Source organism: Leptosomus discolor, chromosome 2 (genome assembly GCF_034619465.1).
Source record: "Leptosomus discolor isolate bLepDis1 chromosome 2, bLepDis1.hap2, whole genome shotgun sequence".
In the NCBI taxonomy this organism is placed as follows: Eukaryota; Metazoa; Chordata; class Aves; order Leptosomiformes; family Leptosomidae; genus Leptosomus; species Leptosomus discolor.
In genome coordinates this window covers 2,050,352-2,073,137 of record NC_141392.1, presented here as the reverse complement: position 1 = coordinate 2,073,137, position 22,786 = coordinate 2,050,352, and the positions used below count along the sequence as shown (strand labels likewise).

Genomic DNA, 22,786 nt, shown 5'->3' with positions numbered 1-22,786 from the left:
TCACTCCTTCTTCCCAAAGAACTTCTTGAAGACGGATTTGTTCTTGGGGCGAGGGGGACCGGGGGGCTTCTCCACCAGCGTGTCCCGTGGGCTCCCCGGCCGGGCCACGAAGGAGTGGCAGCGTGCCCGGGGCACGGCCGGCGCTTGCTCCCCGATGTAGAGGGTGACCGAGTAGCTGCTCCCAGCCTCTGCCGGCTCCTTCGGCGCCGCCACGGGGGTGATCTTCTGGTAGGTGGCTGCAAGAGGGAGCAGTCAGCGGGGAGGGCAAGGGTGCCAGCAGCCACCCCCCCGAGCCATCCCTGAGCGGGGGGGGGGGAGCTGCAGCCCAAGGCACAGGGACGTGGGAGCGGGTGGGTGCTGGGGCAGCATCGCACCAGCCCTCGGGTGTCTGCGGGGACAGGGGCAGCGGTGCCACCTCTTGGGAGTGACGGCGAAACCAGGGCCATACCTGAGGTGAAGGAGTAGGACCTCCTCTTGTTGGCCACCAGCCCGCCGTCGTCGTCTCGGCAGCTGTTGTCCCACAGCCCGGGGGAGCCCCTGGGTGACCACTGCTGCTCCCTGAGCCCAGCCCCACGCGCGTCCTCTGAAGAGGAATGGAGACACGTCACCAGGCAAGGCCACCACAGGACACCGCTGTGTCAGCCCCACAGAGGACAGGGAAACGTGTGGTTATACCAGCACCCCAGGAAGCGAAGGGAGGTAACTGGTCCTTCCCCCAACCCCATCCCTGGGCACTCCTGGCCCAGACACCCCCACGTTCAAGACTGACTGACAGCCTTCAGCTTCCCTCAGTTGGCTCTCTTGCACCTCTCCGGGCTGGGGAGAGGAGTCAGGGGGACAGCAGGAGCCCAGCCAGGCAGGAAAGTCACCTGCTGCTGCCACAGCCCCATCAGCTGGGCCCTCCTGGCGGCCCAGCGGCCGCTGCAGCCGGGCATTTGAGCGGGGTAGCACCACGATCTCCTGGCTCTTGGCGGTCGCGACCTGATGGTGTCCCTGGAGGTGGGAGCTCCCAGGGCTGGGGACCTTGCTGAAACTGGAAAGGAGCAGATTGAGCGAACCAGACTGGCCCACCAACGCCCCCGCTGGAGCAACACGTGGGAGAGTTGGGACAACGAGACCCGGCTGGCCGGCTCGTGGCGACTCACCCCCCGGCACCGCTGGTGCCCTCGCCACGCTGTGCCGCTGCCTGAAAGTAATCCACTTCGGGGAAACCTGGGGGCACAGCAAACACGCTGCTGGGCGCTGGCAGCACACAGGAGCAGCCCGCAGAGCCAGCCCCAGGTGCCCACGCTGCACGGCTGGGCTCGCCGACCTCCTGCCGTAGCGTCCGCTCTCGGTCCTGCCAACCCGCCTAGGACTTCATGGCGGGGCCCGAATCCCCACCCCCCCCACCCCCCCCCCCCCCCGGGTATGGGTGCAGCAGCGGGAAAGACCTCAGCATGACAGGTCGCCTTGCCTGGAGGGCAGGCAAGGGGTTTCCAGGCCCCACAGGGGAGATGGAGGAAGGCTGAGGCGCAATTACAATTTTCCTGACACTGGCTTTTTTTTTTGCTGCTGAGGCTCCGCTGACGTCAAGCCGCGCTATTCCTGATTTATAACTGTGTATGTGGTGCGAAAACAAAGCCTCCAAATCCTGCCTGGCAGAGAACTGCCGTTCCCCAGGCAGGTTAGGAGGGTTCATCAACCGGAGACAACGCTGGGCTGCTTCTCTTCTGACCCGCCGTGCTCGGCAGGGCCCGCACACCCCGCCGAACCGCGTCTAGCCGGGGCCCTGCTCTGCCAGCCAGGGCTGCTCACCTGAGTTTTGCTGCAGCTTGGAGACCCATTCATTCATGAGGGGCTGGGAGGGGGCCCTCAGGAGGTATTCGGAGCCATCCCGCAGCCTGCCAGGGCGGGGAGAACAAGTCAGCCACGAGGCAGACGTGGGGTGGAGGTACCACAGCCCCCGCCAGCCTGGGAAAGAAGGGAAGCAGGTGGGAAAGAGAGAAGGAAATCCTCAGCCAAGCACCAGGCTGAGCTAGCCCTCTCTGGGGGTGTTGGTGCGTAGCTGTCCCAGCGGGGACACATTAGGGAGGGCTGTGGCTACGAGGCTGCCCTGGGTTTTGGGGGTGACTCACTGAAGCCTGAAGCAGTTGGTCTTCTTGGTGTACTCGGCGTCTGGGGTGCAGACAGCCCCGGAGAGGTTCAGGGGAAGGGCCACCACGGAGCTCTGCAGCACAGGGAACAGCAAGAGCAACAGCGGGGTTGGCAGGCTCTGCCTTCCCCAGCTGCGGGGGCGAGGGCACCCTGCTGCCAGCCCCCTCTCATGTCACCCCACTCTCCCCCACCCCACCTTGAGGCTGTCTCTGCGGTCCTGGTAGAAGCACAGCGTCTGCCTCATCAGCACGGCGTGGAAGAGGCCCCAGGCTCGGTAGTTGGCCTGTGGGACACAAGCAGGGGACAGCAGTGACATCAACAGGTTTGGGAGAAGACAAGGGGTTATCTCCCACTCAAAAATGCCCCCCCAGCCCCGGTGGGCTCTGCCCTCCCAACATGGCTAGCAGCACTGCCACGGTAGCGCCAGGAGCATCCCTGGCTTCCCGCCTGCCCCAGATGCCCCCCACCATGTCCCAGCACCCCAAAGAAGCCCCTGGTACCTTCTTCCCTCCTGGCTGCAACACGTGCTTCCTTTCCAGCGTCCCCTCCATCATCTGAAACTCCATTTTACCAGGAGAAGCCTGCAAGGGGACAGGGGGTGAGCAAAGCAGTGCTGAGGCTGGCAGCGCCACTTCAGCCCTGGGGCACACAGGGTCCATCGGACCCATCCCCACAGGCAATGCCAAGGGGGGGGGGGGAACGGGACAACAGAAGCAATTTTCTGGCCGGGGCAGGGGCTGGGCTGTTCGTGGGATGAAGTGCTGCCTTGCTAAGGCTGTTCGTAGGCTTTTGGGGGGAAGTGCACTCTGCAGGGACCCCCAGATTCAGCACCTAGCTCTTCCACACCCCGCCAGCTGGAGCGCAGGGGCCGCTGCAGTCGGGGCGCCCCCAAACACAGCTCGCGTTTGCTGGAGGAGGTAACCCAGCTGCCTGAGGTTTCCCCCAACACCCCCACCCCCCCCCCCCTTAACCCTGAGACAGACCCCCTGGCCCGCAGCTCTCACCTTCCTGCCCTCTCTCTCCTCTTCCCCATGCCGCCGCCGATCCCAGGCTCTGGGACTGTCCATGGGGGCTGCCGACACCAGCTCCTCTGTGCGTGGGGACCCCCCGAGCCCACCGGGGCTGCCACCGCCGCCGTGCCCCGTGCTGGGGGTCTTTTCTCCCGCCGGGCCGTGGAGGAGCCGAGCGGCGGTGGGAAGGGTGAACTTGGCCACTAGCATGTTGTTGGCCGCCGAGAGGATGAGGGGCCCGCCGGCGGTGGCATCGGGGCTGGGCAAGCTGCCTGCCCGGCTCCCCGGCCGACGGTGGGCACAGCTGCCCGCCAGCGGGCTGGGTGCCCGCCGCTCAGCCGCCCCGTCCCAGATGGCCTGCAGCTCCTCCTCCTCTTCCTCAAACTGCCCGTGGGCCGGGTGGCAAACCTCCCCGCTGCCCGCCACAGGGCTGGGGGGCTGCGGGGACCCCAGCGCCCACTCGAAGACGGAGAGCTGGGTGGGGGCGGCAGGGGAAGCCGGGGACCCTCTGGGCTGGCCGCTGTCGGCACTAGGGGTGCCAAGGATGGCTCCTGCCCTGCCTGGGATGCTGCTGGAAGGGGACGGCCCGAGCTCCGGACGAGTGGCTTCGCGATGCCTGGCCCTGCCGGCGGCGCTGGGGCTGCCGTCCTGGCCCAGCCGAGCGGCCGGCTCGTCCCCCTCCCGGCTGACCCGCTCGCTCAGCACCCCGAGGCAGGATGGCCGGCTCGGCCTGAAGTCCAAGGGGTCTTCACCGGCACTGCCGGGGCTCCCAGGGCTCCGGCGCTGCTCCCCAGCCCGGTGTGCCCTTTGCCGGCTGTAGCTGGGGTTGTAGCTCACCTCCTCGAACCACGTTCCTCGCTCGCTCTTGGGGGACGTCCCCAGCATCCCGCCAGGCCCCTGGGGACTGTGCCCGTCCGCATCTACCTCCTCCTGCCATCCCTCCCCGCGCGGGCCTGTGGGCTCCCGCGGCTTCACCCCCCTGCTCTGCCTCCGCTCCTGCCCCTCCGCCTCCTCCTGCCGCGCCGTGGCCCTTTGGTGGCCCCCCAGGACCACCGCGCGCCGGGGCAGCTCCAGGCTGAGCACGGAGCCCAGGGAAAGCTGGGGGCACGTGGGTTTCGGGGTAGGGAGGCAGGGGTCCTGGGGGGCCGCCCCGCACTCAGCGTCGATGTCCCGCACCAGCGGGTTCCTGACGTAGAGCAGCAGCTCCCCGAGCGGGGGGTCAGCGGCGGCTTCCCCCGGCCCCGCTTTCCTCCGGCCGCACTTCTGCGGCCACGTGTTGCTGGGGCCGGGGGGCTCCTCGGGCGCGGGTGGCAGGGAGCTGGCGCCCATGATGCCCCGCAGCGTCAGCACCCGCGCCTGCTCAGCCCTCGCCCGTTCCCGCCGCTGCAGGCTGTTGAAGAAGGAGCCGGCCCCGGCCTTGGGCAGGGTGTGGGATGCGGCAGGATGCGTCCCACTGCTGGATGCTGGAGGGGGATGGCGGGCAATGGTGGGCGGCCGCTTGGCAGCAGGCGTTTTCCCGGCCTCCACCTGCACCTGGGGACAGAGAGGAGGAGAAAGGAGTGACCCCGCCATGGCCGGAGCCTCCACCACCCTGCACCAACCTCCATGCTGTGCCTGGGCAAGCAGGGAGCTCCCCAGCGGCCAAATATCCTCACCAGCGGCGTTTGTGCGGAGCTGGGAGGGGCACAGCTTCACCCCAGCCCCCCCAAGGGCTGCTCCCACCTCATCGCAGGCAGGGGAACATCTGACCATGATGGAGTCCCCCCCCTGAAGCGAGGTGCAGCAGGGGCCGCCTGTGCCATACAGCTATCCCCCCCCTCACCACTGCCCTCCGAGCCACCGCTGTTAAGTGGCTACTGAGCAGTCACTGCTGCCCACCCCTGCATGCCCCCAGACAGCAAAGCGGGCGAATGCAAGGGCAGGGGCTGAGCACAGCCCCTTCCCCTCCCCTTCCCCACAGACACCCTCCCCAGCTCAGCCACAGCCCTTTTCCTGGGTTTCCAGCGCTGCAAGGATGAAAGCAAAGGGCTTTGCCCGCAGGAGCTGGAGCAGTGTGTCCCCCTGTACCCCTTAGGCTGGAGGGTGCCTGTCACCAAAACTCTCCTGGCAGCTCAGCAGCCCTTAGCCCTGCCTCGATGCCTTCTGGCCTCTCTGGCTTCCCCCCGTCCTCTCCCTTGGGCTACCCAGCCTGGCTGCATGGGGGGGCCCAGCCGTGGCTGCTCCTGGGGCTCCTCGCACACAGACCTTCGTACGGGCTCTGGAGCAACACATGGATGCGAGCCCCCGACAAAATACTGGGCTCCCAGCCCCACGGTTACAAGCCATGCAACCTGGAGCCAAAACGTGCACCCTCACACGGCCCCATCCACCCTTGCCCCCTCCAGTCAGCTGCACAAGAGACTGCTGCTGCCCCCCCAGCAGCGGAGGGATGAGGCTCTCCCTCCAGCCACCACCTTGCCATGCCTGCCACAGCCATCGAAACCACTTACCCGGAGGGGGCCAAACTGTGGCCAGCCCTACCCGAGCTCCCTCCTTGCATGCCCCAGCACAACACACCCTCTGGGACCCACGGCACTGGGAGGGTTCCCCCCTCTCCCAAGGGACCACCGGCGGCAGGGCACAGCCAGGAGGGTTGGTAGCAGGCACGGGTTCACGCCATGCAGCCACTCTGCCCGGCATGCAGCCTCGCCCGGCGTTGTTACCTCTTCCACCGTCTGGCGAGGCAGCTTTCTCTTTCGCTTTAAACTACCCCAAGTGTTTCCCAAAAGCCCCTGGCAACGCTTCCAAAGGGTCTTACAGCCCGAGGTTTTAGTGGCGGGGAGCTGAGCAGGGGGGGGGAAAGAGAGAGAGACACAGAGAGTTGAAGGCAGAGCGGGCAAGGAGCTGCAGCAGGAGAGCGCAGGCAGCGAAGGGGGTGGCGCAAGCTGGTCCTCAGCCCTTGGGCATCGCTCGGCATCGGCGCAGCCAAAGATCCCTTTCCCGAGACGGACACAGCCCCAACAGCTCCCTTGGAAACAGCCTGGGGTGGTCCTAGCGAGGCGGCTGCCCTGCAGCCCTCAAAGAACCCACACCCCCCCCACCCCGGTCGGTGTCGGGGCACAGCTTTGGGGAGCTGCCCTGGCTTCCACGGCGGTGGGCGGCCCTGGGGTGGGCTCTGGGTGCCCACCCGTGGTTCTGCCTGCTGTCCCACACGTACCGTCCGCAGCGCCTCCTCCCCTGGCTGCACCTTCTTCTTCTCGCCCTTCTTGCCGATGCTGAGGATGAGGTTGACTGTCCCCCCCAGCCCGCCAGGGCCCCGCGGCGGCAGCAGCAGCGTGGAGGTCTCGGCAGGATCCCAGAGGACAGCCTCCTCGGGGGGTCCCCCACTATGGGGTGTTGAGCTGCTGGGCTCCCCCCAGCTCTGCTCCGCTCCCCGTGGGGCATCCGAGAGGGGTGATGTCGGCGGGGAGAGGGTCGTTCCTGCTGGCAGCTGGGGCTCCAGGCTCTGCGCGGGCTCCGGGAGGGAGCAGGGTGTGAACTCCACGGGGCTGTGGATACCCCTCAGCTGCTCCTGGGGAGTGAGGCAAGAGAGGGAACGTAGAGGAAAGGCTGCTGGGGCCAGGCACCTTCTCAGGCTGGTCTTCCCTTTGCCCTGCCTGAACCCCAGAGAGTCCCAGGGGTGTCGGCGCACATCCCTCCCCTACCGTCGCACCACCCGCTTTGGCCGGTGTCTCTGGAGGCTGGTCCTGCTCCCCGACAGTCTCAACGTGGCTGGGTACTCACTTGGCAGGTGGGGGATGCGCCTGAGGGGCTCTTCAGGTCCCTCCTGTCCTCCTGCTTGCTCCCCGGGTCCTGCTGGTGCCTCTGTGCTCGCCAGCGCACCAGCACCCAGCCCAGCATGCTCTGCAGCTCCTCCAAGCGCTCCTTTATCTGAGAAGAGGAGAGATGTCGGGCAGCCTGCGAGTACCCCCGGCCCAGGGACACCGGCCCTACCAGGACACCCCACTACAGAGCAGTTTAGGAGCTTTTTGAGAGCAGGATAGAGTCAGTCACATCACCTCAGGTCTCAGCATCTGTTGCCCTGAGCAGCCCCGGGGATGCACGGCTGGCCCTGTACCACTCGCCGGGGGCTCTGCACCCACACCTTGCTCTCTCCTCCAGGGACGGTCCCCAGAGGACTCCAAGGGGTGGCTGAGGGTTTCCCCGACCCCACTTGCCCCGTCCTTACTGTTGCGCTCAGGTAGTGCTCCTCAGACACCAGCTGCTGCCCCGCCGCCGCCAGCGCCTCAAATTCCTTGAGTTTCCCTTCGATCCTCCTCTCCAGCTCCTCACACGGAGTCTCTGGGAGGCTGTGGCCGCTTGGGCTTTCAGAGAAGATCTGAGCCCGTGTGTCCTCTGTCCAGGAGCTGTGGGCGTGTGAAAGACGTGAAAGAACGAGCCAGCCCCTCCTCAGCCCTGCAGGCCCCAGGGACGCCATTCCCGTGTTCAGGGACAGCTGAAAGCAACTCGCTGCCGTAGCGGCAATGCTGGCAGGGCAGGGCGAGATGCCGTAGGGCTGCCCCACCGCAGGCAGCCCTGCGTCACAGGCTCCCCGCGGTCCTGCCTGGCTTTGGCACTGCCCACAGGCTCTGGCAACGCCGTCCCACCACCAGCTCCCCCCCGCAACCGCCGCAGCGGCACCCCCGGCAGCTCCTCACCACTTACATCATGGCTAAGTAATCCTTGAAGAAGCGCCGCAGCCGGCTGGCTTGCTCCACGCGGGCCCGGGTCTCCTGCAGCCGCTCCCGCAGCCCTGCCCAGGCCCGCAGCGTCCCCTGCACCTCCCGGTGGACGGGGCAGAGCCGAGCGGGACAGAGCTCTTGCAAGCGGGCAGCTGCCCTCTCCAGCTCCTCCAGCTGCCCCTGCAGGGTCTCCGACGCCGCACGCTGAAGATCATAAGGCAGAAAAGGTTCGGGATGCATCTGAGCCCTCTGCGCCCGGGCTGGACTCCCCTGCCTTCTGGGATGCAGGGATGGAGGGGGAAGACGCGGGGATGGAGGGGACGACGCGGGGATGGAGGGGACGACGCGGGGATGGAGGGGACGACGCGGGGATGGAGGGGACGACGCGGGGATGGAGGGGACGACGCGGGGATGGAGGGGACGACGCGGGGATGGAGGGGACGGCGCGGGGATGGAGGGGACGGCGCGGGGATGGAGGGGACGGCGCGGGGATGGAGGGGACGGCGCGGGGATGGAGGGGACGACGCGGGGATGGGGGGGGAAGATGCTGGCACAGGGGCTGTGGGGAGCGGGCAGAGCCGCCCTTGGTGGCGAGGACGCACAGAGCAGGGGGCTGCCTGGTTTCCCTGCTCTGCTCGAGTGTCACCTCCCCGCCAGCGAGAAGATGTGCAAGGTGGTGGCAGCCAGGCGCTGGCACATGGGAGCTCATGCAAACTCCCTCCTCTTGCCTGGCCCATGCTGGCAGAGGGGAGCGGAGCGGGGCAGGGCTCGGCTCCGATGGAAAATTCCAGCCCAGCCCGTTGCTGCGTGCCAAAGCTTACGACACCTGGGCCCCCGGGGGGCCAGTGCCTCCCTGGGACGGTCCCAGCCAGCCAGGACACCTCCCTGCCGCAGGCAGGGCTGGCCACGGTGCTCCCTGGGGTCTCACCTCCATCTCCTGCTGCTGGCTCAGCAAGCCCTGCAACCCCTGGAGGTCCTTCTCGCTCTTCACCGCAGTGAAGCCCCTCTCTGCTTGGGCAGTGTCCCGAGCCAGCGCCTCGGCTCTGCATCGAAGGGCCTCCAGGCGCGGGGACACCTCTGCCACCTTGGTGGGTGCCGGGGGAAAGAGAGATGAGTCCCGGCGTGGGACCCCCTGTGCCACCACTTGCCACACACCCCCAGCCCACCCTGCCATGTACCTGCAAGAGGGCAGGGAGCACCAGCCCCGGGAGGGACGGGCACACCAGCCTCGCACAGAGCGGTCCCCAGGTATCCCAACACCCTTGTGTCCCACTGGGACCAGCCCAACCAGCTGGCATAACTCGCTGCAGGGTCGACCACCCGGCTGCATCCCCAGACCCCCCACCCCCGTCTCCATCCCCTACCAGGCGCTCCAGGCTCTCCGTCTCCGCCGCCACCTCCATGACCCGCTCCCGCTCCTTCGCCGCATCGTTCAGCATCTCCACGGCCTCCTGCAGCTCTCCCAAGGGGCAGCTCATGTCCTCGCTGCTTGGTGGCTGCCCGGGCTGGGCTGAGAGCAGGTGAAAAGGCCCCTGCGAGCCACAACACCCGCTCCCTGGCTGAAGCCAACAGAAACACCGGGTGTGAGGGAGATGGGGAGCGACCCTCTGCCCCAGGCAGCTGGAGAAGGGCACCCATGGAGTCCCTCTGCCAGCCACGGACCAACCCGTGGGTCAGTCCCAGGTGCTGGGCTATCCTGAGGGACGCCTGGCCCTGCTGCTCACCGCTGCAGGTCGCTGCCGGCTCCGTGCCTCCTCCTCTTGCAGGTCCTGCAGGAACTCCGACAGCACCAGGGAGTCACGCAGGTCTGCCGCCCGCCGCCGCAGGGCCGCCTGCACGCGTGCCAACCTGGGGGGACAGGCGCCCGTCACGGCTGCCGGCACCCTCCTCGCCTCTTCAGGGCCAGCATCCTTCCTCCCTGCCCACCCCAGGGACCGGAGAGGAGGAACCTTCCCCCTGGGACTCACTTCTCCTCCACCATCTCCACCTTCCTCTGCATCTTCCTCGCCCCCTCGTGCTCCGCAGGCGGCTCGCCCGCCACCTCCTCCTGCAGCGCCTGGAGCTTGAGGCCGCACAGCCGGAGCTGCCTCTCCAGCTGGTCCATCTCCTCCAGGTCCCGCCGCAGCTCCGCCGGGCTTCTCATGGTGGCCGGCTCCGACAGCAGCCCAGCGACGCCTTGCAGCCACCGCTCGGCTCGGTCCAGCTCCCCCACCAGCCTCAGCGCCTGCAGGGAGGGCAGAGAGCCCATCAGCCTGGCCCTGAGCCACCCAAAGGGAGGCAGGAGCCACGCCGCCACCCCGCTGCGGGGACCCGGAGCACCGGCAGCTTCGGCAGCACAGTGGGAGCCGCGAGATGTCGGCGCCGGAGAGGTCAGCGCCGACGCTGCGGGCTCCCGTCCCCGGCAAGCACCAGCCTTGCTTGCTGGTCCCCCAGCGAGCCGCCGCCGTCGGGGCGTACCCCCGTGCCCACCCCAGCCCTGCCTCCCCACCGGACCTTATCGATTTCCCGCAGCACGGCGCCGTTCTCCTGGTGCTTCCTCTGCAGGTCCTCCCACAGCTCCCCCAGCTCCCGCAGCATGGCCTCCACCTGCGGGCTCCCCGGGGTCCCCCCCAGCGCCGGACCCTCCTGGAAGGCGGGGAGGGTGATTAGGACGAGGCCCTGCCTGGTGGACCCCACCCCACACCCGAGGGGGCTCACCAGAAGGACAGCCCTGGCGCTGGAGCTGGGGTCCAGGGGCTCCTGCTGCCGCCGTGCCGCCTCCTGGCTCTCCTCGCCCCCCACCAGACACGGGGGGACGCCGGGAGCCGTGCTCTCCTTGTCGGGGGACGCAGCCTGCCAAGGAGCAGGGAGACACGGTGCCTTAGTGCCCACAGCAGGGATGGGTGTGAGTGCCCAGGAACAGCGGGAGGGGGTTGGGGAGAGGGTGCCCCTCGGCACTGGCTCCCCTCGGAGCAAAGGGGGCTCTTGGGGAGACGTTACCGTGTTCGCTGCCCGACAGACATCCTCCACCTGGGCCTCCGGCTGCCGCATCCCCTGCTCAGCCTCTGTCTCTCTCCTCATCCTGCAGAGGGTAGGGGCAGTCAGGATGGCACCGGGGACCCCCGTCCCCTCCCGTTCCATCCCGCTCCCCACGGCCACCTCCACGAAGCGGTACCTTTTGCTGTCCCCGCCGTGAGGGGGCTGCCCTGCCGCTGGGGAGCCAGGGCTGCTCTCCTCCCGTGCCCCGTGCTCCGCCACCTTCCTCGGCTCATCCTTCGGCACCTGTGGCACAAAGGCTCCCGTTCCTCCTTGGCCAGCCCAAAACACGCGTTGCTTTGCCCTGGGCCTGGCACTTACCACCTCCTGTAAGCGGTGGAGCCAGCCACAGGCTTTGCCCAGCTCCCGAACCCCTTTCCCACAAGCTCCCCCATCTTCCTGAGGTGGAGGCCCTGGCGATGCCCAGAGGAAGGCAGCGCTCACCATGCTGCCAGCACTTCTCATCCACTTCTCTTTTGCTTCCTTCCCCACGACCCCACGGCCACCAACATCTCCTCGGGGCTCTGTACTCGGAGCCGCAGCTTCGCCCACTGGGGAACCGCTTGCCAGCGCCGGAGCCTTCTCCATCCTGGGAAATGGGCACAAGGGAGGCCCAGGGGTGCAGGAGATGGAGAAAAGAGTGACCTTAAGTGGTCACCGGTGCCCCAGAGAGCCTGCCAGGGGCGAACCCAGGTCTTTCCCCAAGCCGCTGGGCGGTCAGGGTTGAGGGCTCCTGCCGGGCTGCGCCCTACCTCAGCGCCTGCTGGAGCTGTGCCCAGCTCTCCTTGACATCTCGGTGCTTGGGGGTGACTCGGGCTGCCAGGCTGGGCTGCAGGCTGAGGAGCTGGGACACGGTCACGTCCAGCATCTGGTGGAGAGAGAGCAGCCGGGGAGCAACGACAGGGCTGGCGAGGGACGAGCCACCGCGGCCGATCGTGCAAGCACGCGATGGCAACCCGCCGCCAGCTCTCCGGGCCAGAAGAGGCGGCGAGTGCCAAGCCTCGTCCCCTGCTGCCCCTGGGGAGGCTCCCCCCACCCCTTCACACAGCCCTGGCCACCCCACACGGCTGCAGGGTGCCCACCAAGCCCCCAGCACTGCTAATGCCGGCGCCGACCCAGGCAGGCACACGACCCCCCCCTCTGTTGGGACGCTCCCCAGGGCTCGGAGGATGAGGCAGAGCCTTGCACTTACCATCACCTGGCTGGCTATGTCCCTGACATCCCGATCCCGGCACGGCTCGCCCTCCCCTGGCTTCCCTACACCGCAGACGCTCCTCTGCTGCGAGAAGAAGCTGCAGTCAGCAGCGGGAGGAGGACGGGGTCCTGCCCTCAGCTCTGGCACAAAGGGACACCGCAAAGGTGCTCCTGCTGCTCTGGCTCCCCTTCCTCCACCAGGCTCCGTCCCCCAGCTCTCTCCCCGAGCCCCAGTTGAGGTTGCTGGGACCACAGCAGCCCCCATGCAGGGGACGAGAGCAAGGTGCTGCCTGCCCAGTTTCGCTCCGGCCATGCAACAGCCCTGCAGCAGGCTGACCCTGGCTCCAGCACCGGTACCTTGGCACGGATGGCCCTGAGCAGGGTATCCGCTTGCTGGAGGAATGTGGCCACCTCCAGGGCCAGCTGCAGAGCCTCGTGGTGCTCCTTCAGGGTCCCCTGCAGCCGCAGCCACCTGCGCGGGTGGAAAAAGAGGTGGAAGGGGAGCGGTGGAAGAAGGGGAGCGGTGGAAGAAGGGGAGAGGTGGAAGAAGGGGAGAGGTGGAAGAAGGGGAGAGGTGGAAGAAGGGGAGAGGTGGAAGAAGGGGAGAGGTGGAGAAGAGCAGCCTGTGCCCCTCCGGGGAGCCACGCAGAGCTGGGGCTGGGGGAAGCAGGCGGGAGGTTCAGGAGGTCCTTCTTGCCAGCCCACCGGCTCCCTGTGCCCAGCCCGGTGCTGCTCCACCCCCGCGTCCTCCGCTCACGTTTTGTTGAGGTGCTTGCGCCGGGCTGAGATGCTCCTGCTCTCACTTTTGCCTTGTTTCTCCAGCTTCTGGGCCAGGGTGTTCAGCTCCTTGTGCAGACCCTGGAACTGCTGCTCCTCCTGGCCCGAGCAGCGAGACAGGCATCAGCATTGCCCCTCAGGGATCTGCGCCATGCCTCAGCCTCAGGGGGTTCGGGGTCCCCAGCATGCCGCTCCCCCTCAGCAGCCTCTCACCTGCTTCAGGTCAAGGATGCGGCGGGTGAGCTGGATCTTGTCCGGGCTTTCCTGCAGGAGGGCTGCCAGGGAGGGCTTCTCCTCCTGGGTCAGGGGAAGGTGTGAGAAGGCACGGGGACATCCAGGCCGTCCCCCTCCCTGGACCACACTCCCCGCACCCCACACCTTTTGCCTGATCCATGCCTCCAGCCGCTCGGCTTTCCGGGTGAACTCCTGCAGGCTCCGCAGCCCCCCAAGGGCTTTGCTCTGGCCGGCCGCCGTCTGCTTCAGGAGCTGCCACTGGTCCCGCAGGGCCAGCAGCTGCCTCCGCACCGCCTCAGCGCTGGGGCTCGCCCGCCACATCAGCTGCTCGCCCATCTGGGGGGTAGGGTGGGCCAAGGGACCCACTTTGGCGTCAGGTTGGCTCACCGCGACCCTCCGCTGCGGAGAGCCCCCCCCCCCCCAGGGGGGACACACGGGTGCTGCGGGGAATGGGAGCCAAGCCACTGCCCGGCCTCACCTGGTTGAGCTTTATCAGCGTGTTCTCGAAATCCTTCATGTCCCGCTGCAGGGTCTGAGCCACCTCCTCCCACTCCTGCAGGTCGCCGCCGTCCTTGAGGTCCCGCAGCTTGCCTCGCACCCAGCCCTCCGCCTGCGACGCAGGGAGAGCCACGGCGCTGGGCGCCTCCACCACAGCCCCGAGGACGTGGCTTGGGGGACCCAAGGCCAAACCCCCACCGAAGCTGCGACAGGGGCTGCAGGGCACCCTTTTGGCTGACAGCCCCTTGGCTCCGAGCGCCAGCGGGCCAGCAAAGGGGCTCAAGACTCACAGTGGTGGCGATAGGGGTGGGAAGGCAAGTGGCGTCTTGCTTCTTCCCTGCATCTGCCCCAGCCCAGCAGGAGAAGCCAGGACCCCTCCAGCCAGGCCAGACCGGTGGTCTTGGCTCAGGACAACCCTACCTGAAGCATCTCCTCTCCCTGCACCCTGCTCCCTGGTGCAAGTGCCCGTGTACCCTCCCCAGCGTGGCGTGGAAAGCAGCCCCGCTTCGCACCATCCCGGTTCCCACGCAGCTGGGGAGGGACAGGAGCTGGGAGGAGGAGGAGGAGGAGAAGGAGGAGGAGGAGGATGGGGGGCTGGAGGAGCGTGCGCACGTGGGGAGGAAGCAAGGCCCTGGTGCGGGCTGACCCCCTCTCCCCGGGGCCGAGAGCCAGGGAGAAGCGGCCAAACATGATCTCATGCCACAACCACGGCTTCGCTCGGGGCCGGGAGTTCAGCCCTCCCCGCCGCGCGCCCCACCCCGCAGCTCACATGAAAGGCTGCCGGTGGGCCCCCCCCCCCCCGCCCTGCTCCTGCTCCCCACGCAGCCCCGTGGCGGGGGGACATCCCCGGCCGGCCTCACCTGCAGCATCTCCCGGTTGAACTGGGCTACCAGAGGGCTCGGGTCGAGGTGTGGGGCTGCTCCTGCGCCGCTTCGCCCACCGCATCTTGGGGCGGCAGCAAGCTCCTTGCCCTTGGGGGTCTCTTTCCGGGGTGACAACGCCGGGGGTCCCGCCAGCTGGGGCGGGCAGAGGTGGAGGGGTCATCATGCCATCCCAGGGAGCCCTCCCCATCACCTCCCAGGAGCGTTTTGGAAACGCAAACAAAGTATGTCAGCCTGCCTCGTCCCCAATCCCGCTCCTCCACTGACGTATTTGGGAGTCTCGGGGTGCCCAGCAGGGGGTTGCCAGGGTGTCCCTCGGCCCTGGGTAACTCAAGGCTGGCGGGACGGCACCCAGCACCTCTGCTGGTCCCCGTGCCCGCTTGGGGAGGCGAGGGCAGCGCTTGCTGCTCCTCCAGCCCGAGGCTGTGCCTGCCTGCGAGGAGCACTTGTGCCTGCGGCATCCCTTTGGTGTCACCCCGGGGGGAACGCTGCCAGGGGGCGGGATGGGGGGGCCCATGGAGCAGATGTTCCATGAGCTCAGCCTGCTGCTCCTTCAGGGGCACCCAGACACCCCCCCATCCCAAGCGAGGGGCGGGGAAGGGGGCAGAAAGCACAGCATCTCCCCCGGGACTTGGCCTCACGGGCGGCCGGCGCTGACAAAACCCTCTGTGTCAAGGGCTCCAGCTCCGCCGGGGGTGATGGCGAAGGTCAGACAGCGAAAGCGCTGGCTCCCCTCCAAGCTCAGCCCCGGGGATGGCACAGCCACCCGGGGAACTCTCTTCCCACCCCGCTGCCCGGGGGACGGGGACCTGACCGCGCACTAACTGGTGGCAAACAGGAGCCTGAGCATCTTCAGGAGAAAGAAGGTGCGGGGGCTCGCTGCCTCCTCTTACCAGGTAGAAATTGCTCCTGGGGCTGGCCCGGGGCATCCCTCCCTCCCCGAGGGGGCTGGGTAGGAGCTGCCCTGCAGGGTCCCAGCTGCCCCCGAGCCCCTCAGGGTGCAATCTCCCCGGAACAGCGGGGTTCGGGCAACCGTTTCAGGCTCTCTCAGCACTCTGGCATGTGCTGCCCTGCTGACGGCCTGGGAGTCACTTTTCAAAGCTTTTCTGCCTAACCACAAGAACTACAGAAATCCTCTTCAAGAACTATAGAAATCCTCTTTTTTTCTTTTTTTCTCTCTTTTTTTTTTTTTTTAAATAGCAACACAGATTCTCAGGCCCTCCTGGAACTCTGGGATCGCCAGTCTCTTGACACAGTCAGGGCTGGGGGAGCCTGTAATGTGGCATCCTTGGAAGCGATAAAACCTCTGGGGGCTGGCCCGGGGGCTGACCCCTTGCCCCGTCATGCCCCCCGGCTTGTCCCCTCACTCGCTCAAAGCAGCCAAGCTCCACCTCCGCCTGGGCAGCCCACCTCATCCCCAAGCCTCACCCCCACCCCCCGACAGGCCCTCCTAAACCGGTGGGGAGGGCAGGGGGACGTACCGCAGAGAAGGGGGAAACTCTGTCCACCGGAGAGCAGAAACCACCAGCCTGGAGGCTTCCAGCCTCCTGCTGCTCATCCTCCACATCCACGTCCTTCCCGAGGAAGACCTAGATGGGAACGCACCGCCGTGAGCCTGGAAGCATTCGACCACCCCGGCAGCTGAGGGCACCGAGGAACGTGCCCCCGCCTGGGTGTCCTGGGCAGGAGGGGGCTGCCGGCAGGACCCAGACCCTGCTCTTGCCCCATCCAGGCCAAGCTCCTCCAGGCAGCACCTGCAGCTCCTGCCGCACGTTCCACAAGCAGCCAGAGCTCCCAAGCTTGCTTTGCTCAGGTGCCTTCTCCATTTTCCCTCGCACCCCCTCTTCTTCCCCTTGAATTGCCTCCAAAGCCAGCAGAATCCCATTCAGTAGTCGGCGCTGGCCCCCGGTCACCTAAGGATGCTCAGGGTCAGCCCCCCGCAGCCCTCCTCCAGGGCAGAGGCACGAGGGTGCAGGAGGACGTGAACTCCACCAGCACAAACCTGAACCCTCTCAGCTGCTGATCCCTGACCCTCAGCCAGGCGAGGAGGTGAGAGTGAAGGGGGCAGCTGACTCGCAGGGAAGGGCTCCCCGTGGGATGGGGCAAGGGTGGGAGCAGGAGAGGCAGGAGGAAGGAAGTCCAGGAGCTGCAGCCAGGCCCAGCGAGGAGGTCCAGGATGAACTCCACATTACCTTATCCTTAACGGAGCCCAGCCCGAGGAGGAGAGGTGCGTGGGATTGCTTGGATCGTGCACAAGGGCAGTCCCTCTCATCCTCTACAGATGGATCTTTTCTCGGGCTGTCGGATATAGCGGGCCGATTTAGGGACCTCCTTCTGCTCCCTCCCCGGGGCCACCTCACTGTCTCTAACAGCCGTCCAAGCACGCACAGAGCAACACAAGGTGGTGGGCAACGTGTGCTGCCCCGACACCCCCTCCTCCGAGACCACAGCAAACGGGGTGGTAGGTCAGCAAGAGCCAGACCCAGACCACCGCTGCTCAGACCGCTCCAGACTGGGGACACTGTCCAAGGGGGAACCAACCCAGACAAAGCAGGACTCCATCCCTGCACAGAAAGTGGCTTCCTACCGTCTCTGTAGGATGGCAGAAGAGCCCTAACGTGGATGGCAGCCCTCAGCACTAGAGCTGCTGCCACCAGAAAGGCTCGGAGCCCCGCAAACAGCCCAGCAGCCCTACAACCCCTGGGAGACCAGCACCACCGGACCTTTTTCAGGGGCCTGCAAAGCCTGGCTGGTGGCAGCAGAGAACAGACCACCGCACCACACCGCAGCACCCCATCCGGAGCGGGACGAGCGGGCAGGGAGCGAGGCTGAGTCACGGCCCGGCAAGGGCAGGGGGAAGCTCAGCACGTCTGGCAGGAGGGTGCCAGAAGGAGAAGGCACCCACCCCCCCCCCCCCCGCCTGGTGACGAGGCTGAGACGTTCAGATGCCCATGTAGGGAACGGCAGAGAGCTAAACGTGAAGTGGTGACGGGGCATAAGACCCCAGGAAGCCCCTCTTCTAGGCTGCATCATCCCATGCCAGCTGCGGCCCATAAGCACCCCCGCCCCCCCCCCCCCCCCCCCGCAGGGCTCAGCCGTGGGAGACGAGCCTGCAGGTGACATGGGAGCTTTATTTAAAGTCCCCGTCAGCCACAGGAAAACAGGGCTGCCGGCACAAAGATGACTTCATCCTTCCCGCAGAGCTGCTCCACTGGGACTAACGCCCCCCCCGCCTGGTCCCTCCAGCCGGAGCCGGGTCCTTGCTCCAGCAAAACAACAAACTTCTTGCAGCAACCGAAGGCTGGGGAGAAGGAGCGGTGCCTTCCTTGGCGTCCGTGAGGCACCGGGCTAACTGCTCCCCAGCAGGACCCCGGGCTTCATGACATGAGCAAAGCCACACGTGAAACGAAGGCAGTGGCCTCAGCTGCCTCCCCCGCAAACGCTTCTTTCCCCCTCATTAAAAGCGAAATTATCGCGGCACATAATGCTCGCTGCGTTCCCGGAGAAGAGCGAGTGCCAATGACTTCCCACGAGCACCACGAGCGGGGCCAGACCTCCCGGGCTGCGCTGTGCTCATCCCAGAGGAGCCTCTCATTCCTACAAGGCAGGAGCGAAGAGCAGAGCCAAGGGCTGGGTGGCATGCTTGGAAAAGCCCGGAACGTGCCCTGTGTGGGGGACAGCGTTCCCCCCCTCCTCTCCTCCGGCTGCCGTCCTGCCTAATTCCCCTGCACCCTAGCTCTCCCTCTCCCTCCTAAAGCTCCATCTTGCAGCCTGCTGTCCCCCCCCCCCCCATCCTGCTTCCAGCTCCGTGTCCCAGGGCCGGACAGGCAGGAGGGGCCGATCCTGGCAGCCTCCCGCACCACATCACCGTGTCCCTACCTTATATGAAAGAGGGGAGCCCTTGTGCCGATGCCCCTTGGGCTGCGCAGGCTCCGGCCGCCCAGCGAGGAGCTGCTTGCGTGCCAGAAGGAGCTGCAGCTCTTCGAGGGCCATGCCTAGCCTTTATTGGCAATGAAGGCGAGGGTTTTGGCAGTGGGCTGTGTGGCTCTTCCTAACGCTATCCCACCGGGAAACCAGCCGTTGCAGGTTGGGGTTAAATCCCAAGGAGTTCCTGCCTGCTCTTGCCAGTGACCCCGAGGTCTCCGAGCTGCCTTCTGCCCCATCCCAGCCACGCAGCAGGGGGGGTTCTCGTGGGCTCTGGCACTGATGGACCTGGACCTACACGCCTGCTAGTGCTCAGGCTCGGAGGGAGGGGTGCTGGGAGCCCTGGGTCCTGCTCCTAGCCTTGCCCTGGCTGTGCGGCCCTTCATGAGTCACTTCCCTTCTCCCGGCCTCGGTTTCCCCTTGGCTAAATGGGGAGACCGAGTTCCCAGCTCCCCGCACACCACCGCATCATCACGGGCATCCCAAGAGCTGCGACTTCCACAGCCCAGCTCCGGGGCCGAGCTTTTCTGGGTCATCTCAGCCCTAGGGAAAAGTTCGTCTCCAGCTCACCCACAAAGACCTCCTGCCCTCCAGCCTGACGAAACAGAGAAGCGCGGCGTGGTGGTGGGGAAGCGGGAGGAAAAGCAACTACCCCAGGAGCCCTGTAGCAAGTGGGGAGAAGGTACCAGGGGTCCCCTGCCTGGGCGCAGCCTCCAACCCGTCCCCTGGCAGCCGGGAAGGGGGAACCGCCGGGAAAACGGGGCGAGAGCAGGGCGGAGGGCACGGGGAGCACTTACCTTGACCTGAGCTTTCCCTGGCCTGCTGTTGTTGTTGTTGTGGTTCCTCTCGCCGCCGGTGCGGGCAGGGTCCCCGGGTCCCCCTGCGCCCCCGGCACCGGTCTCCCCATGCCAGTTGGAGAGCGTGATCTTCTTAATGGAGCGGGCGAGGGAGTTGCGGTTCAGCTGCTCCTCCTCGGCCCCCAAATCCTCGCCGGGGCTGGAGCTGAGGCTACGGCGGGGGGGACCCTGGGGGGCGGCGGGGCTGGCCCGGGTTTGGGCCAGGTAGAGGGAGATGCGCTCGTTGAGGCTGCGGCGGAGCCCGCGGTGGTTGTCCAGCGCGGAGGCGAGGGCGATACCGGGGCAGGAGTCCCCGGAGAAGTCGGCGGCACATTTGGGCAGCGAGAGCTTCGTGCCGATGGTGAAGGGCTGCACCTTCCTCGCCGTGCTGCCCGACATCCTCGCCCTCCCCGCAGCCGCCGCCGCCGCCGCCGCCACCGACGGGCAGGGGGGCAGCCAGGGGGGGCCGCCCGCGGCACCGTGGGGCCAAGCGGCAGCGCGGGGCCCCCGCCGCCACCCGGGAGAAGCGGTGATGGGGAGCGCCCGGGCGGCGCCGGCTCCTTCCCCGGGGCGAGCGGCGGCAGCGGCGGCGGCGGGGCCGGGCCGGTCCTTCCCGCGGCGGGGCGGGGGGGACGTTCAGCGGGGCGGCCCCGGGGCGGGGGGCGGCCCGGTTCCCATGACCGGAGCGGCAAGTCGAGGGCTGCCGTCCGGCCTCGGCTGCCTGGGCGGACCCTCCCGCCCCCGCCGGGGCGCGTCCCCTCCCCTGCTCGGGTCCCTCCTCCCGCGGCGGGCAGGGGGAGGCGGGGATGGGGATGGGGATGGGGATGGGGGGGGGGGAGCCGCCGCGCCCTGCCCTGCCCTTCTCCCCTTCCCTTCCCCGGCCGGCTTCAGTCGTCCACCTTCTTGCGGAGGTTGAGGAGGCAGAGGAGGCAGGTGAGCAGAGCCTGGCGGCTCTCCCGGGAGCGCAGCCGGCGGCCCAGGCGGCGGAGCGGCGGCAGGAGGCGCTTGCGGGCCAGCGGCAGGAGGCGGGCGAGCAGCGAGCGCAGCAGCGGGGCGGCCAGCGGCGGGGCGGGCATGCTGCCCCCCGAGCCTGCGGGAGCACCGTCAGGCCCCCCTCTCCGCACCCCGAGGTGCCTTGGAGGATCGCGGGGTGCCCGGGAGCTCCGCACCCCGAGGTGTCTTGGAGGATCGCGGGGTGCCCGGGAGCTCCTCAACCCCCCGACCCTGCGGGCGCACTGTCACCCCCCCTCCTCACCCCGAGGTGTCTTGGAGGATCGCGGGGTGCCCGGGAGCTCCTCACCTCCCCTACCCTGCGGGAGCACTGTCACCCCCCCTCCGCATCCAGAGGTGTTTTGGGGGATCGGGGGGTGCCCGGGAGCTCCTCACCCCCCCTACCCTGCGGGAGCACTGTCACCCCCCCCTCCGCACCCCGAGGTGTCTTGGAGGATCGCGGGGTGCCCGGGAGCTCCTCACTCCCCCTACCCTGCGGGAGCACTGTCACCCCCCCTCCGCATCCAGAGGTGCCTTGGGGGATCGGGGGGGTGCCTGGGAGCTCCCCACCCTTCCAACCCTGCGGGTGCACCGTCACACCCCTTCCACACCCCGAGGTGCCTTGGAGGATCGCGGGGTGCCCAGGAGCTCCTCACCCTCCAACCCTGCGGGTGCACCGTCACCCCCCTTCCACACCCCGAGGTGCCTTGGAGGACCGCGGGGTGCCCGGGAGCTCCTCACCCTTCCGACCCGAGAGGGATCCAGGAGCCTGAGCGCGGTGCTCAGGGGGCCGTACCCCCTCTGGGAGCAGAGGGGCTGCTTGGGGGGAGGCTCCGGAGAGAAGCACTGCAGGGGTCCGCTCCCCTCTCCACTTCTTTCCCTTGGCTGCTCTTACCTTCCTCCGTGGGATCCTTCCCGCTCCGGCACACCGCTCAGCCCTTTCTCCCAGAGGAGCCTGTCCTGCTCAACTCCCCCCACGAGGACTTGCCACCAGCTCAATGGCACGAACAGCTCCACACCAAGGGACAACCACCAAAAAACCCAGCTGCCCGTTTAAATGCCTCCTCCTCCCAGGCCAGACACATGCTCTCTGTAAGCGATCCTGCTCCTCAGCCCGGGGCCCCCATTTGTTGGGGTGGCAGTGCCGGGGGGAAGAAGGGGGGGGGGGGGGGGGCGAGGGAGGATCCACATCTGCCCACCACAGACATGTGGGCCGCCAGGATGGCATCCTCTTTCACTACAAGGCTTCACCCAAACCCCTGAGCAGGCAGCCGCCTCCAAAATAAGCTTGCCTGTCGCTCTCTGCCAGCACCAACAGTTGCCACCGGGCTCCCACAAGGGCCAGGAACGTGGACCAGGCTGACCGCCAAGCAGAGCAGGCAAGGGATGCCCCAAGGCACGAAGCACCGAGGAGCAGATGGGCACCCCCGTGGGGAAGAGCTGTGATCTGGCTCTACGTGGGGCTCCAGAGCAGGCTGGTAACCAGTGTCCCATGCTTTCCAGCCGTGCTTCCGAATGGAGCCGGCTTGGGGCAAGCAGCGGGGCTCCTGCAGACCAGAGGAGCGCAAGCTAGCCGGGGTGAGGGCGCAGGCAGGAAGGTCCGTGCCTCACCTCTGTGCCCTTCCGCTTCCCTCCTGTGCCTAACCTTTGTTTTGTTCCTGGTGGCTGTCTGGCTTCGCTTCCTCCCCTTGTTGTTCCCTTCAAAACCCCTGCCAAGGCCCTACTCTTGGCTCCCGCTCAAGCAGAATGGAGGAGAAGGAACAGACACGAGGGACCGAAAGCCGCTCCTCCGTCTCCCGGCTTGCCTGATGCAAGCTGTCCCTTGCCCAGCGAGCCCCATCCGAGGGCTAACAGCCAGGGTGACCTTTCCCAGCCCTGCGGATTCCTCTCGGGGAGCCAGCCACGGATGAGGAAAGCGGGCTGGCTGCGCCTCAGCACAAGAGACACCGTGTGCCGAAACCAGCTCCCCGGTGGCTCAGCTCCAGGCCTGGGAGCTGCGAGGACCGGGGTTGACGTCAGCCCCTTGGGACTGGCCTCCCTCCAGGTCTGCCACGGGCAGAGGGGCAAGAGCACAGTGCTCTGCTGCATGCTGCCACCAGCCCTGCTCCGGTGGTGTTCCAGGGAGCGGGAAGAGCCTGGGTGAAGGAAGCCGGAGCCAAAGCTCTGCTGCAGCTGTGTCAGGCTTTGCGCTTCCCTGGGAGGGAGCATTCCGCCTTTTATCAGGGAGGCAGTGCTTGGCCTGCTCTTGAGACTCCTGGGTTCGCTGTGCTGGGGCTGATCCCCTCACTCAGTGCCTCGATTTCCCCAACGGTACAGCCCCAGAGGGAATATCCCCGCCCTGTGCAGAGGGCTCTTGCAGCATCGCACCTCCGAGCAGGCTGGGCTGAAAAGTGCAGGGTCCCTGCTCAGCGGTAGTGACCGCAGCGATGGAGGAGAGTGGAGATCTTATTCCCCAGAGAGCCTTACCTGCCCCTAGGAAAATACCTGCCTGAGCTGGGGGAACCACCCATCCTACTGTGCCTCCCTGGGGAACCCTCTCCGGTGCCACAGGGAGAGGGAAGTGCCAGGCAGGTGCAGAGGCGTTGCAGCAC

The 22,786-nt window shown here is 67.3% G+C and overlaps 1 protein-coding gene across 1 annotated transcript; it reads right to left on the bottom strand.

Annotated features, from left to right (window-relative positions):
- On the bottom strand, positions 1-19,604 carry LOC147415910 (uncharacterized). Its single transcript, XM_086460881.1, has 32 exons — positions 19,167-19,604; positions 15,927-16,034; positions 14,425-14,580; positions 13,545-13,676; positions 13,211-13,402; positions 13,046-13,129; positions 12,813-12,931; positions 12,413-12,527; positions 12,054-12,140; positions 11,614-11,729; positions 11,306-11,450; positions 11,001-11,107; positions 10,826-10,907; positions 10,544-10,678; positions 10,340-10,471; positions 9,814-10,070; positions 9,571-9,694; positions 9,211-9,405; positions 8,775-8,930; positions 7,830-8,050; positions 7,354-7,531; positions 6,909-7,055; positions 6,313-6,696; positions 3,141-4,673; positions 2,637-2,717; positions 2,333-2,419; positions 2,118-2,209; positions 1,798-1,883; positions 1,146-1,212; positions 870-1,033; positions 449-583; positions 1-236 (listed from the first exon to the last, which is right to left on the bottom strand). Exons 1-32 carry the CDS (start codon positions 19,602-19,604, stop codon positions 1-3), a joined length of 6,291 nt encoding a protein of 2,096 aa, XP_086317007.1.
- Positions 19,605-22,786: the final 3,182 nt, after the last annotated feature.

What these genes read in the sequence shown, in the direction of transcription:
- LOC147415910 (XM_086460881.1), bottom strand. Translation starts at nt 19,604, where the DNA reads ATGTCGGGCAGCACGGCGAGGAAGGTGCAGCCCTTCACCATCGGCACG. An exon ending in ACATAGCCAGCCAGGTGATG is followed by an intron (nt 11,730 to 12,053) that starts GTAAGTGCAAGG and finishes TCTCTCCACCAG; the next exon opens with ATGCTGGACGTGACCGTGTC. An exon ending in AGCACTACCTGAGCGCAACA is followed by an intron (nt 7,056 to 7,353) that starts GTAAGGACGGGG and finishes TCCTCTTCTCAG; the next exon opens with ATAAAGGAGCGCTTGGAGGA.